The sequence below is a fragment of the Gadus chalcogrammus genome, chromosome 14 (genome assembly GCF_026213295.1).
Source record: "Gadus chalcogrammus isolate NIFS_2021 chromosome 14, NIFS_Gcha_1.0, whole genome shotgun sequence".
NCBI lineage: Eukaryota > Metazoa > Chordata > Actinopteri > Gadiformes > Gadidae > Gadus > Gadus chalcogrammus.
Window position 1 is genome coordinate 24,776,585 of NC_079425.1, and position 15,998 is coordinate 24,792,582.

The window sequence follows — 15,998 nt, forward strand, 5'->3', positions numbered from 1 at the left end:
CGTGATTTTGATTGTGATTACTATTATTTATTCTAATTGTATTCATATAATATATATATATTTTTTAATTATTATCTTTATACATCTATATGTATAAAGATGTGTCTGAAACACTCAAGTAACTGAAGTGCAAGATATTAATATAAATAAGTCGTTTTATCTTTCATACCTTTGTTTACCTCCTGTCCATCAGCGCAACACGAGTCTGGACTGTGATTTGCTGGAGCGTGGGGGCTGGACTAGACTTGAGGCAATTTCCGGTTCCTTTGCGAACAGCATCTTGGTAGTTGTATTCCCCATGTATCCCCTTATATGTAATTTCTTAAACGTTTTTCGAAAAAATACACATTAAACACAACATTTGTTACTATACATATGCATCACATCATTATCTAAAAAAACCCACGTCTTTCCTGCCTTTTTATGTCAATTTAAAACCCATCAGGACTCTTATTTTGAACTACAACACCACCGTAGGCTGTAACGCAGGCGAGGCGCCGTCGACACGAGTCCGGGAACATGAAGAGATCGGGTGACAGTGAGGGAGAGAAGAGGAGAAAGGTACTGATAGCGTCTTTCTCCGTCGGCTCTGCTCATTTCTCATTTCTTTAGTGGTTAATGTTCCCGATGCGTTGGGTCGGGTCGTACTGTGTGGCCCGGGCGGCTCCCGTATCCCCGCCCGCCGCGCCTCCTCTCGTCTCCTTTTATTGTGTTTTCTTCCACGTTTCTGATTCATAACGCACACATCTTAACTCTTATCAGTTATCGTTTATGATCCGAGAGATATGTTGGAGTTAAAGCTCACTGTTGGAGTGATTGGTTGTTTTCTGTGTCCTGTTTGTAAATGAACTGCGCCATGTTCTAGGAAATAAATAAATATGTCAATATCAATCAATATCAATATTACATAATGACGGTTTCATAAAAACACAATTTGGCCATTTGAATATCACACTGTTGTAAGAAAGCCCAGATCTTTAGTAAAAATCTACTTCAATTAAAACTAGAACTTTATTCTTAAAGTTAGAGATAAAGTTGTGGGTTATTGACGATGATACAGTATTTTTTGATACATAGTGATATGTAGACATTATATAGTTGGTATATAGTGATGTGTAGACACTATATAGTTCATACATAGTGATATGAAGACAGTATATAGTTGACATATAGTGATATGAAGCCAGTACATAGTTGATATAGTGATATGAAGACAGTTTATAGTTGATATATAATGATATGTAGACACTATATAGTTGTTAAATAGTGATATGTAGACACTATATATTTGACATGTAGACTATAGTATATAGTATAGACTTATGGGTGTCATCAGCAGTAGCGGGGAGTTGCCATGTTTAGTTTAGTTTCTGCTGTGCACAGTGTGTCCATGCTGTGCCTAAACAAAGTGTTGTGAGTAAATAGATACAGAAAGTGGGCTACACCCTGACCGTCTAGTTAGATAAAATCTAAATTGCGTAATGCTCTGCAATGTATCACACAGCCGCTAGTGTTTTAGGATGCAATTGTTTGAGTTAGGCCGAGACTTGTCCCGGTAATAACGATGTGATATCAAGATGCTGCGTAAGCTCACCTATTGCAATGTATTTCGTGCCAACCCAGGCTTATTAGGATTTTCTGTGTTGTGTGACTGCAGCTCCAACCGGTTGTGTTTTTTTGGGAGTACATTTGAATAGAAGGGGAAAGAAGGTACAGACTTTAGGCGCCCAAGGCTCCCGTTCGCCCTGGGTTATCTCTCCATCTCTCCCTCGCTCTCTCTCCCTCCTGTGTCTCCTCCGGTTCATCCTGTCCTCTATTGACGCGGCCCCTGTCTCCTGTGACATATGTGTTTGGATCATGTCAGACAGCTCTGAAATTATGTAGGACGTGGACCCTCCTGTTTATGAAAGTAGTCCTGGTGACCAGATGAGCGGCTCTGAGCAAGAACTCATTCCAGCTGGCCCCCAGGCTCGCTAGGCAGCCCTGCGGAAACCGGGCAACTTGGTACGAAAAAAGGCACAACAAAACGAGGTGAAACTAGGGGAACTAGGCATGGTGGTGAAATGGTGGGAAAGATGGCTGCACAGTGATGATGAAAGACATGTAATCGTTGCTATTGTTGGTGAAAGGGATTGTTTTGGTTGTGGATGGGGTTATCTTTGATGGATAATAGCCATGGTTTTATGTGGCTGTTGCTGCTGCTGTTGTTGCTGATGTGGATGTTGGTGTTGATGTGGATTTGTGTTGTGCACATTTGTAAATCTACACATCTTGAAATTTCAAATGTGGTGGTTTTACTGTCATTTTAAGTTAGCATGTGCAAACTATTGGCTTTGCGGAGAGAAAGCAGGTCCACTAAAAGCCTTTGATGAGACATCTACAGTTGAGGCCAAAATACGAAAAAGAGGCTGCATGCACTCTCTGACAAATGTAAAAGATGTTAGAACCAGGCTCATTTAGATACTATCCATCACATTCACGTTTCTGAACCGCTTCTTCGTTGTTTGGCCTCCTTATAACAGCAGTCTCTCATCACTGTGGTCCCACTCAAGACTCTTTCCTTTTAACAGTAAGGAGCCCAGACATACATGAAGCCATCTCTTCGCCATACTTTCAATTGAGATATGGCGACCGTAGAGTACCTGTACGGCTGGCTGTTAACGGTTTTTGTTTGAGTGCCTACTTTATATAGGCATGTGAAAAATATGACATATTTTATCAAGGATTTTGTGTCATCAATGCTGTTCTGTTACACAATGTGTAAATTCATGGCGTTGCTTACAGGCAGGCTATGCCTTATTAAATATTTCCATAATACTGTCACAACTAATATTTTATAATCTGTATCGTTCATTTTCAGTTTACACGTGTAATGTATCAACATACATTTAAATGCATTGCAGGTGCATGGAAATAATTTAGATATTTTAAACTATTCATAGTTATGTCAACGTGCACCTTATGGAACATGCTATTAAAGACAAATAGGCTTATAGTGTTAGTGCCAGGTTTAATTACTCCGAATTGCAACAGGGGCCTTTATAGGCACACCTTAATGATTTTTTGCAAGTTTTTACCAGTAACTCCATCTTTGCGTTTCTCAAACGACATTGACCGCCCTTCCACCCCGCCCCCCTCCCGTACCCCCCCTGCTCACAGCTCTCTTTACTGTCTCGGATGTGAGCTAGTTTGGCCTGTGACGACATGCATACAACTTGTCTTAAACAAGGAGTGTGTGAGTGTTTGTGTGTGTTAGTGTAAGTAATGATCACACAGGGTCACCAGATGTTGCAAGGTCCTGAATGGAGCCGGGGCCATCGCTCAGATCTGCCTCATTGGTCCGCCCTGTAAGCCGAGGCAGGCAGTGCAAGCTGTTTAGGGCATTTCATTCCTGAGCGCTCATTAAAATGGTTTGTGTTTCCCTTGGCGATTCTGTTAAATTAACAACGAGCAAGGTAAAAGCTGATTATGTGGCCACACATCGAGACATGGTTAATCAATTCTTCCCCACCTCCTCCTCCCCCCTCCCCCCCAACTAAATGTTAGCCGGTGAATTAGTGTAGAGGTAACGATTTATGGCGACTAATGCCAATGTCCTGTCATGTCGGCTCGGGTGTTTTAGCAAGAGGGGGTGCGGCGGCGGCGGCGGCGGCGGCGGACTGGGCTGCTGGTGTCAGATTCCGCCCATTCAGCAGCCCTGCACTCTGCCAGCCATCTTTTTCAGCCTTCTCAACCCGCGCTACATGCTCCTCGCTCTATTAATGAGCCCATAATGGGGAAATAGTGTTGGGCGTGGACATGAAACCCTGTGTAGTGATACCGTCGGCAGGGCATCACACAGCGGGCTCCAGCAGAGATGGATTTACACCCAGGGCTCCGCGTTGGACCGGGCGGGAGAGGGGCTATCCCTCTGCCTAGGGTGGGCGGGCGGGCTGGTGGGTGGGCTTCCACGGACTCATCAGACCCCCGCCGGTCCAGCCGTGCAGAAAGCCAAGGCTTTGGAAAAATACGGCTGTGGCTGATAATGATACCATTACACTAATGGAGGCGGCAAATGAAGGGGAACTCAGGCGGCCACTTTATCACCGGAGGGGGCCATTTCCGCACTGCATTCCTAATTGCCCGAGCACCCTTTATTGATCAGACCATCATGCTGCTAATCCGCTACAGAATTACTTATCGCCACGAGGTGTCGATCCATTGCCTGACCTGCTCAGGGTTCTGCGGCTCGGGGGTGCGTCAGGGACCCGCCGGGCGGCCGTATATCTGCCGGTGATTTAACGCCGGGCCGAGACGGCCTCTCTGAGAGTCCTCAGTCGGTGGAGCGATGGCGGTGGGCGGGGGGGTTGATGTGCTGTTGTGTTACTAGGAGAGGTGTACGTGGGAGGGAGTTGGGGGAGAGAGTGGGCGGTGGGAGAAGGAGGGGAGGAGGCGGGCGGGGGGGGGGTGAGGCAAATGAACCCATCAAGGTTTCTTTTAATTAAAGAGCAGGCAACAATCTGGTTCCTCCCATTTTATGGCCTTGTTGTCTGTTGCGGGGCAGGGGTGGGGGGGAGGGTAAGCCGGGGTCTGGCGGCTGGGCTCATTAATCTCGCTGTTCGGTGGATAAGAGCAGGCGGCTTGCTTCCTTTCTTCACCTTCGTCTTCATCAGCTGCAGTAGGGCGATTGTCATGCAGAGGCCAGAGCTCCTGGCTGGCTGGTTCTCCTCCTGGCTGGCTGGTTCTCCCCCTTGTTTTAAGACTGCTCTCTGTGTTTAACTCTACCCCGGGTTGTGTTGCTTGGGTAACAAGCCTTATTGATAGTCGCTGTGCCTCAGAAATATACTGTTGCTAAACAAAAATACGAATCATACTTTTTATTTTTTTATTTAAAGCAGAACAACAAGATTAACAGTACTGATGGCGGAATTAGTGTGCCAAAGCTAATGCGCTGTGGGTTTTTATGTAACAACATTACACGCAGGCCTGTATATATTTATATATCATGCAGGCGAGCACTACTTGAACATGATGGATAATAACTTTACCTGGGTCATTCTCATTACCACTGAATAGGCGGGTCATGAAGCACAGAGCCTTGGGGCCGGGCCCCTGTCGTATCCCTGGCCCCTTTTACTGGCCCCCTGTGTGTGGGTTCCCATCCCGCGGCCCCGGGAAGTGTGGCGTCCGACCGCTAAGAGCGCCCGGCCCCAACCTTTGGCCCCGGCTAATCAAAGAGTTTACCTCTAGGGCGACACATTGAGCCCACTTCATTAGGGCCACTCCTCCGACCATAAAGATGTATTTATATGTGGAGCGGCCTGTCGCGCCGCTGGGGGAAACCAGCTATTGATCTGGATATTTAGTCATTTCTTTCTGCATGCGCCATCAATATTGTGCAAACATCCATCGGCTTGAGGTTGACCTCAACCGAGGCCTCTGTTTTCCCCTCCCCTCGGAGTTCAGTGATATACTATGCTGAAGGTAAAATCAATGAGTGAATATGAAGTTTGCCGGTGTAATATAGTGCGAGCCCCGGGCCCCAGGACTTTCATTGATCCGTTGTGTTAGCATTAGGGGGGGGGGGGGGGGGGGGGGGTGCGTGACTGTTTGCATTGTTTTGCTGCGTGCGTTATAAAGTATGTGCTGTCTCCGCGTGTTAATAATGTGTGTAGATGGGGGGGGGGAACGGGAGTGCATTCCCTCCCGAGGTGTTTACTGTTCCTTATTTGATCTTTCGGGGTCATATACGTTGTTTACAGATGAGCTTGGCTAGGTATGCTGCTCTTTAACCTTCTGCAGTCGTAGCTGCCAACACAAGCTAGTCTATGGTGATCCAGAGGGATGACGCGGCTCGTATCGGTGAATAATTGTGCTTAATATATGTGAGTTTAACCATTATAATTTAAAACAAACCCGTCACAGTGTTCTGGGCAGTACAAGGTGCCTGACGCATCCAGTTGGCGGCTCTGCAGAAAAACTAACATTCCCTAAAAGCATCTAATCGAAGGCTGTAAATGAGACTTAACGTCAGGCCTGAGTTGTAGCCGTATAAAAGGATGTTGTGTTCTTTATGGCGCTGCTTTATGTGGCTATGATGTAGGGGTATACTTACAGTAGTATACATTTTACCATTAACATTGCATTTTAGCTCTCCGACAGCATCACCCCCCCCCCCCCCCCCCCCTCCCCCCCAAAGAGCTTGGCGGTCATGGGGTTGTACTATTGGTCAAAATACCTCCAGATCATCACATCGTGTTGTTGTGAATGAATAATGGCCTATGCACTGGAACAGCCGTGTTATTTTATATCTAACAGCATTAAACGTTTTAGGGTGCCCCATGTCTACATTTGCTTTGCATCTTCAAGGATATCAAGTTTTACGGCCCTGGCCTGCTTTGTCTCAGTGGGCTCTGCATTAAACCGGCCTGCTGAGGGCTCGAACGCGGGATCTCACCCAATACCTCCATCCCAAACAGCCACAGACCGGCACTCGGTCTTAAACGTTTGGCTGTGTGATGTAGTGAGCCATCAAAAACCAGGGCGATCTTCCAACCGGCTTACGTTCTTCTTCTAGGTGAACATTTGAAACAGAAGGCGATGTTGCAATAGGTTACGAAGCCTAATTTGTAGTAAAAGCCCAGCGGCTCCTCTCAGGAGGAAATAAGTATATTTCTCATTAGAAAGCTCTGGATGGATGGCTTCACAGACAGCCGCGGATGTTGATTTACATCCTATCTGCCGGTTTATGTCTGCCTAAAATAATGACGGCCTTCACCTGGAACACCCGAGTTAATGGGGACAAAATAATGATGCATGAAAACACATTCTGATTGTTTGTCCCTTGGTAATCATCACTCCTGTTGACGGAGTCAGACACTTTAATTCTCCCACTTCTTCTGCTATCTGCCCGGTTCCAGGTCTCCCATGATGCATTGCTCCAACTCTATATTATTATTCACCATAGTGGAGGAGCCACAGACTTCCTCTCTGAACCCGGCCTTGACAGCCCTATGTCTGACAGCCCCTTACTAAGCACCTCACAACAATGTTGAGACACTTCCTACTGATGTCAGTGCATTCACCAACACGGGCCCGCGACGCCAAACCAAACCGTCGGCCGCCTGAGCGGATGAGGATATGCCGTCATATGCGGTGAGACTACACGCGGCCCTCGCGGGTTTCATCTGTCATGCATGTGTCCTGTCACAAGAGAGACATAGAATAATCAGAGCAATCAATAGGTGGTGGCACCTCTTCAGGGAGGGGTACTGAATAAACATGGGGATGACCCCCCCCCCCCACTCACCTCAGACACAGGGGCCAAAGCCCCAAGGGGGTTCATTAGCAGCTGCTACTGCACACGCTCACTCCTTCTTATTCATTTGTGTTTGCTCTGCAACTTTGTGGAGACGTGAGGTGTGTGTGTATTTGAGTGTCTGTGTTTGTGTGTGTGTGTGTGTACGTGTGTGTGTGAGTGTGTGTTTCCCATGGTTGACAGCCTTTTTGAAGGCACATATGTGTGTTGTGTACATTCGTGTAACGTGTTGGCTGTGCGGTCGTGTTGACATGTTGTCTTGTCAGTCTCTGCACACATCGCCACGTCCACCCGGTGTTTTAGGTAATGATTGAAATGCTAATGGCTGCTGGGGAGAGGAAGCTGAAATGCTCAGTATCTCGGCTGCCACGGGTTTGACGTGGCAACGACAAATGATTGAACGAAGACTTTAAGATGCAGAATGAGGTGGTTCACCACTGGGCTACCTAGGGTTGATCCAGAACTACGTAACTTTAGATGCTGTTTCCCCGTAAAACATCATACCCTGCTTGCTAATTTTAACTAGCTGCCGACTGCCGTTAAACCTATTTCATAAGGAAAGCCACCTGTGCCATTTAAAACAGAAGAGAGGAGGGGGAGCTTTGTGATCCTGTTTATTTGTGAATGTGTTCTCCTTTTGTAATGACTCACCTGTCCAATAAAGAGAAAGTTCCTACTGTTTCTGCTCCGCCCGGCATCTGGTCCTTATCCAAACCCGAGAATGGGGGTCTTCACGAGGGCCGCGGGAGGCCACCTGCGTGCGGCGGTGTAAATGGAAACTGTTAATTTGTACATCATAAGTTCTTTTTCCATAAACGCGAGTAATGGAAGTGTGTGAAAATAGCTGCCATGCTGCTCATTGCCCAGGGCGCGCTCAGTGTGCGGGAGCCATTTTGGATCCGTAGCCGGAGCACAGCCTAGCCAGCTGGAAGCAGGCCTCACCTGCTCACTGCCAAATTGGCACGGATGCTATTACCTGCTCTTAAAACATGTCTTTGGTTTTGTAAACGAGTCTTGTTTAACGGCTGTGTGAATAGTAAACTTGCCTAGTAGGGTATCCATGGTGTGTGTGTGTGTGTGTGCGTGTGTGTCTGTGTGTGTGTGTGTGTGTGTGTGCGTGTGTTTGCATGTGCGTGCGCGTGTTTGTGTGCGTGTATGCCACTGTGAGGGAATTAGCTCCTGGTGATGTGTGGTGTTGCGTTACGTTATTTAAATATTATTGCCTTCTAACCTTCACAAAAAAATGTAATGCTTTGCAATGACTATGCTTCACTTCCTTTCCATCCAGGTAGTAGACTCACACCTCAGTAATTCCTTCCTCTCAATGACATTGCGCGTGTGTGTGTGTGTGTGTTTCTGTGTGTGTGTGTGTGTGTGTAATATGTGTGTGTGTGTGTGTGTGTGTTTCTTCATCAACCTTAACTTTGTCTTGCATATGCCAAAGGTTCAGCGACAGCTTGACTGGCACGCTGTCAGACAGACCGTGCCTCTTCAAGGTAGTGCGCGTGTGCGTGCTTGCGTTTGTCTGTGTGTGTGTGTGTGTGTGTGTGTGTGTGTGTGTGTGTGTGTGTGTGTGTGTGTGTGTGTGTGTGCATGTGCAAACGGGTGTCGGTGTGCGCTCGGGAAGCAGAGAGGATGTTGTGAAGATGCTCCTGGCACACTTTGCATGTTCTCCCTGAGACAGGCAGCCCTTCGACCGGCACTGGTGCGTGACAGTTGCCTTTCATCGCTGCCTTCTCTACACTTAACCCCTGACCAGTCTCCTCTCTCTCTCTCTCTCTCTCTCTCTCTTTCACTCTCTCTCTCTCTCTCTCTCCTCTCTCGCTATTGCTCTCTCCCGCTCTCAATCACTCTTGTTTGCTCTCTCTCTCTCTTGCTCTCTCTTGCTCTCTGTCTCTTTCTCTATCTCTTTCGCTTTCTCACTCTCTCACTCTTTCTTTTTAACAAACAAACACATAGCAGCACACACACACACACACACACACACACACACACACACACACACACACACACACACACACACACACACACACACACACACACACACACACACACACACACACACACACACACGCTCGCACGTCGGGCCGCTCTCTCAACGCAGTTCTGACTGACGGACCTCGCAAAGGCGCGGGGCGTGCTTGTCACAAGACCTATGCTGTCAGGGCACAGAAACCTCAGCGCACACACACACACACACACACACTCATACATGCACACACACATGCAGAGAGACGCTCAGACTTCCCCACAGACACACACAAACTCAGACACATAGACGCACGCGCACACCACAACCTTTTGTTCAACAGTCCGTAATTCCATCCACCGATGCTGTCAACCACATGATCAAACGTGCATAAAGAGTAGCGCCCCCTACGCCCCACCCACCACCACCACCGCCCCACCCGCTCCATCACCAGCACCAGCACCCCCCGGATCCCCGTCTCCCCTCCACCTATCATAATATAGGCAGATTCCCCCCTCGCCCCTCCAGCCTGTGTTTATTCAGATGAGTCTGACTGGAGGGCAGCAGGTCAGAGCCCGCCGCCCGGCCTGAGTGGAGCCCTGTCTCTGCCCAGATGGAGCCCAGAGAACCGCGATGGGGCGGGTCGTGGCAGGGCCTTTTCTGTGTGTGTGTGTGTGTGTGTGTGTGTGTGTGTGTGTGTGTGTGTGTGTGTGTGTGTGTGTGTGTGTGTGTGTGTGTGTGTGTGTGTGTGTGTGTGTGTGTGTGTGTGTGTGTGTGTGTCTTTGTCTGTGTGTGTGTCTTTGTCTGTGTGTGTGTGTGTGGGATAGAGAGAGAGTCGGTGTGTATCAGGACAAATGTAGTATTTACGGCCACATGTGTGCATATATGGGTATAGGTGGACTGTGCGTTTGTGTGTGCGTTTGACTGCGTGTGTGTGAGAGTGTGAGTTTGTGTGCATGTGTGTGTGTGTGTTTGTGTGTGTGTGTGTGCATGTGTGTGGCACCAGGAGGGGTGAGGGCTGGCATGTCAGCCCCTATGCTGTGACCCAGCCTTGTTTTGCAGAGGTCACACACTGTCATTTGTTCTGGGCCCGCCTGAAGTGAAATAAGTCACAGAGCACCAGAGACACGTCAAGCTTTCAGGTTCCTGGAAGCAGCCCAAGTTCACCGCTCCACTCACGCTGAAGTGCACTGGATTGTTTTTCCCAAGATCCATTTTTTTAAATCTCTGATGGGGTTTTATGTATTCGAGAATAAGGCTGGCATCCTGTTGTTTTTGTACGTCCCACATTGTTTTGGGTTGTTTTCGTTTTGTTTCCGTGTGTCTCATCTCAGGCTTAATAAGGCGATTAAATTCGGTGGGTCCGTTACCCTTCCTTGATTATGTGCCGGTTTGTGTATTTGTATAACAGTGTGTGTTCGTGCAAATGCACTACACCACACACACGTAGTCAAGGTGGGCTGAATATGTGCGCTTGGTGTTGGTTCTGGGTTTGTGTGTAGGCGCCCACATGCAATTGTGTGAAAGCGGGCTTCCACTGTCATTTATTACCCACACTCTGTAAGCTAGGGAGGAAGAACAGATAAGCGCAAGAAAAAGAGTAAATTCTTCTTAAACTTGTTGTCGGGAGTGTCAGCCGAACCGGGGGAGCGCGGCGCGTGTTAACGTCGCTAACGTTAGCGTAATCCCACAGCGGCAGCCGAAGCCCATGTGCCAGGCACTATCAGCCCGTGGACCCATTGTCAGACGACAGAGGAGAGGAGGCATTGTCACCCGCCGCTGTGTACGGACTGGTGTAACGGGGATGGCAGGCCGGTGTCGGGGCTGATTGACGGCTAGCCGGGATCGGGGCTAATCTGGCCCGCTGATTTGAGGCAAGCGGCTTCGGCGAGGAGGGCTGTCCCCGTAACTCTTGACAACACAGACAGCTTCGGCGGAGTTATCGGTGTTTGTAAGTCTGCTTCCGCGCCCGGGATGACAATGCGGATTAGTGCCAAGGCTCTTTAAACAGTGTTTTTTTTTTTATTTCTTATTTTTTTTTACTAAACCGGGGAGAGGGAGTGTTATCGGTGTCTCCGCAGGAAGGCCCCGTTGCCGCCGACCGTATTTCCTTCACTGTCAATTAAAGAGGGGATCATTAACTTCAAGGGTATAAATGTTCTAACACTGGTATTACGGCGCGTGGCTGAGTCGCTGACAGATGTTTCAACTTGAATTCTCAGCTTGTTTTTTCCTCCTTCCCTTTTTTCGGGGCCCTTTAATTAATTTATGTATCGGTTCGGCTCTGGTTTTTAAAAAAAAAACTCATTGTTCGGCTTCCTAATCTGCGTTACCATGGTAGTCGCGGAGAGACGTTTGGGCCTTGTCACTCGCCGTGTTTCGCAGGAGGCGGAAGGGGCTAATGTATTCAATATCCTAAGACAGTGTAAGGTAAACCGCTTTCAACCGCGATCCTGCTTCCTCCGTATAGTCTCAGCCTTAGTGAGGGGGGGTGGGGGGATTTAGGAAAGATCACGAGTGTTGGACATGGTACTGCTGGTGCATGCCCGCCCCCACCCCATCAGAAGCTAATTAAAATCCTAATTACATAAAGGGATTTTTGTTCCAAAATATTTGTGTCCTTACCAGGCTGCTATTTTGGGGCAGCTTCTCTTACCTGGAAGTGTGTGTGTGTGTGTGTGTGTGTGTGTGTGTGTGTGTGTGTGTGTGTGTGTGTGTGTGTGTGTGTGTGTGTGTGTGTGTGTGTGTGTGTGTGTGTGTGTGTGTGTGTGTGTGTGTGGCTGGCACCTGAAGGTTTTTAAAAGTGTGCAGGCGGTCTTGTCGCTGTGATGCTGAGTGATAAGGACTGTGTAGCCCTGCTGATTGCGGCGTCGGGGACCTATCACAGAGCAATCGCTGGCTCACCGGGAACCAAAGCCGCCGCCCCGGCGAATGATAGATGCGTCTGAAAGATGCTGCGGTGGTAGGAGAGCGATGGGAGAGACGGAGGGCTCTAATGGGCAATCTCTGCTCATCCACTGTCCTGCTTCTCTCATGACAGCTCTATTCCTTTGTTCTCACCCCCACCGCGCACACACACACACACACACACACACACACACACACACACACACACACACACACACACACACACACACACACACACACACACACACACACACACACACACACACACACACACACACACACACACACACACACACACACCGGTGGCGGCCCCCATCCCGGTCCCTCGACCCTCTCCCTGCTGGGGATTCGTGACAAGTTTTCGCGGGGCTGATCAAACGCAACGATGACACCTTATTAGGATATAGTGCGTGTTTACAGTCGCACACAGGCGAATAACCCCCTCCCTCCCAACACACACACACACACACACACACACACACACACACACACACACACACACACACACACACACACACACACACACACACACACACTCTAACATACACACACACACACACACACACACACACACACACACACACACACACACACACACACACACACACACACACACACCCTCTCCCACACCCACTGACAACAAGGGAGACTTCACCTTGACTAATTAAATTTGCACCTGCAACGCCAGCTGTGACAGCCACTGGAGGGCTGCCTACATTTATGTCATTCCATACCCACTTCCTGTGACATTCATGGAGGCCGACCGGTCCCTGGTTTCATCTGGAGACCCTGCTGTGTGCTTGTGTGGCTGTGTTTATTTATGAGTGTGTGTACTTCTCCAATGGCTGCCTTTTGTGTTTTGACAGCGCCGCGTGTTGTGCTGCAGGTTTGCGGCGGCGGCGGCATTAGACTGTGGCTGATTATTTTTCCATCCTGAAGAGGTTATTTGGTCTGTCTCGTTGGCCGGTAAAGTGAAGGAATTACACAACAATATGATGGCTTTGTTGTATATAAATAAGGCGAAATGGACTCTTTCTTTCATTGTAGTTTTGTTCCTATTGCAGTTAGCCTGAGTAAAGTCTTTTGCGATTTGCCTTTTGAATTGGACGCAGTTCCATGATGATGAGGACACAGACCTGACCTTCATATGGTTTCATTACCATGGTTACGACATCTGTTTAATAAGAGCAGAAGTTTTTGAATGTGTCCCCATGCACCCCTCTGTGTCCACGGAGTCCCATGGACACGAGTCACCCAGTGGCAGAAGACCAGATCTTGTCACTTACCTCCTCTCCCTTCACACATTCAGTCCCTCTGTCACCCGCTCACACGCACACACTCACACATACACAGACACACACGCACACACGTCTCAATTTGACCAGGCTCGACTTTTGGTTATGTTACATGGGTTGGACAGAGTCATTATTTCTAGGCCACTGACTACAAGCAAGATTAATAGTTTTGGAAACGGCCATAATAGAGGCGTGACCCAGTGTGACATAAGCATTATTTCAACTCACCTCCATCGACACCTCCTCCACCTCTTACCTCCCCCCTCACCCCTCCCCCCCACTCCCCCTTACCCTCATCCTTACTCCCCACACACCTCTGGACCACAGTGCAGGGTGATTTATACCGGGGATAATCAGGGAGGGGGGCCAGGGGATCCTGGGACCCCCCATGGTTCAACACGGCCCTCTAAGGCCCGAGAGTCGTGGCCTGGCCTCACATCCCCGGTAAACACACAGGCATCGGGGGGGCAGTCATTATTTACATTAGATAGCAGTCATTAATATCAATGTTTGTCTGACCTACATAACAGGTTGATTAAGTGGCCATAACTGGTTTGTTTTCAGACATTTGCAAAACAGTTGCCAGCAGAGACCAATGAGACAGAAAAAGCACCGGCAGGACATTCACAGTCTTTATTCAGTGATATTCCTCCATCCTGAAGATGTTATTAGGTTTATTTAGGTTATTTCTCGTTGGTCTGTAAAGTTTAGAAAATATACAACAATTGTAATATTTTTTCACGATATAAATGATGCAAAATTGTTTTTTCTTTATTATTGTGTTTTGGTTCTCATTGTAGTTCACCTGAGCAGTCTTTTGCGTCTTTCTGATCTCACAACATTGATGACATTTTAAGCCAGACATTTTTATTCCCAGTTACATAAAAGAGAGTGTTCCTACAAAATGTACTTCAGCGTGTTGAATATCTGTTCTCCTGTCGTGGCCCGGTGCTGCTGTGCTGCTCCCCGTTCTCGGGACCTCCTGTCTGGGCAGCCTCTCCGATCCGGGGCCTCTCCACTCCTCTGGAGCCTGGAGGACCGAGGAGCCGGAGACCTGTCACTAGGTGGCACTTGGACATCACGTTATCTGATGCATCTTCTCTCTCTCTCTCTCTCTCTCTCTCTCTCTCTCTCTCTCTCTCTCTCTCTCTCTCTCTCTCTCTCTCTCTCTCTCGTCTTCCCCTTCCCCTCTCCCCTCTCTCTGTCCCCTCTCTCTGTGTACTAAGTACACCTCACATGTCAGGGTTTATTTTTATTGGCTGACGCCCGTGTGTAATGCATTCACCTCCATTCTTGCCATCTGTTAAACGCCCCAGAACATGGTCTGGCCAGGCTCCGCCCTGTTAACCCCACTGATTGGCTGTAATAATTAGCAGAAGTGAACTGTTACCATGGCGCCCTGGCGGAAGGCAACTCCTCTGGTTTCGCTACGTGACAGAATCGGCTCTCCGACGGAATTGGGTCCGGACCAAACTGGGCCACGTGCACTCCAAGACTATTTTAGTGTGTATGCGTGTGTGGGTGTGTGAGTACATGTGTGTGATTGAGTGAGTGAGTGCGTGTGTGTGTGTGGTGTGTACGTGTGTGTGTGTGTGCACGTGTGCGTGTGTGTGTGTGTTTTCCTCAGGCTTTAATATTAACCCTCCACTTAAGCACATGCATGCAGGGTGCCACCGGCAATTACATTTTCAAATGGCTGGGTTTGTAAACCTCTAGCGCGTTAATCTGTTACCATTCAAGCTACTGGGAAGAGTGTAAAGAGGATTAAGCTATTCAATTCCTGGTAGAATATTTGCTTTTGTTCAGGACTGAGTAAAGGAAAAAAATAAATAGAGAATGAAGGTGGTTTCTCAAGCAAGACAAGTGCCTTCTGCTGTACTCCAGGATTGGGCTAATGCCATTATAGATAACCTATCTGCTGCAGGATTCCAGGAAGACAGACTGGTGGTCTTGTAAACAGTCTTGAATGATATCCCTTCTCTATAATTTAATATTAATCTGGGGTTAAATCACAATGCCAGACACTCTGAGCCACAGACTACATGAGACTGAATTAGACCTTGTCCTAGATGTTGAGACCACAACAGTTAAACATTATTCTTTTACCATATGCTTTAATCAGTCGGGTGATTCAAAGCATTGTGGATTGAGGCCACTAGCTTGTTTATTGTGTTCTCCCTGCTTATCTCTAGGACAGTGGGGGAATTTAAGAGGTTTTGGAAATTCTGACACAAAACAATTGTAAACGTCGAGTTATAATTCTAACGTTCAGTCAGGAACAGAACTTTCTGAAACGGTGTGCGATTTATTTTTTAATAAACTAAACAGATACGATTACAATACTCAGGTGGCAATGCTGTTCTACACTACCACACACACACACACACACACACACACACACACACACACACACACACACACACACACACACACCTAAAAACACACACACAAATACACAAATACATATATATATATATATATATATATATATATATATATATATATATAGAATATTTAATACACGCAGACA

The 15,998-nt window shown here is 47.8% G+C and overlaps 1 protein-coding gene across 2 annotated transcripts in view; it reads left to right on the top strand.

Moving 5' to 3' along the window:
- Positions 1–361: 361 nt before the first annotated feature.
- The window catches only part of fto (FTO alpha-ketoglutarate dependent dioxygenase), a 58,269-nt gene continuing 42,632 nt past the window's right edge, over positions 362–15,998 (top strand). Inside the window, exon 1 of one of the 2 annotated variants that reach the window (XM_056607912.1) lies at positions 362–561. In XM_056607912.1, coding sequence (XP_056463887.1) covers positions 520–561 — 42 coding nt within the window. In that variant the 5' untranslated portion in view covers positions 362–519. The remainder of the gene's footprint in view (positions 562–15,998) is intronic. The other variant, XM_056607910.1, reaches the window with a different exon arrangement.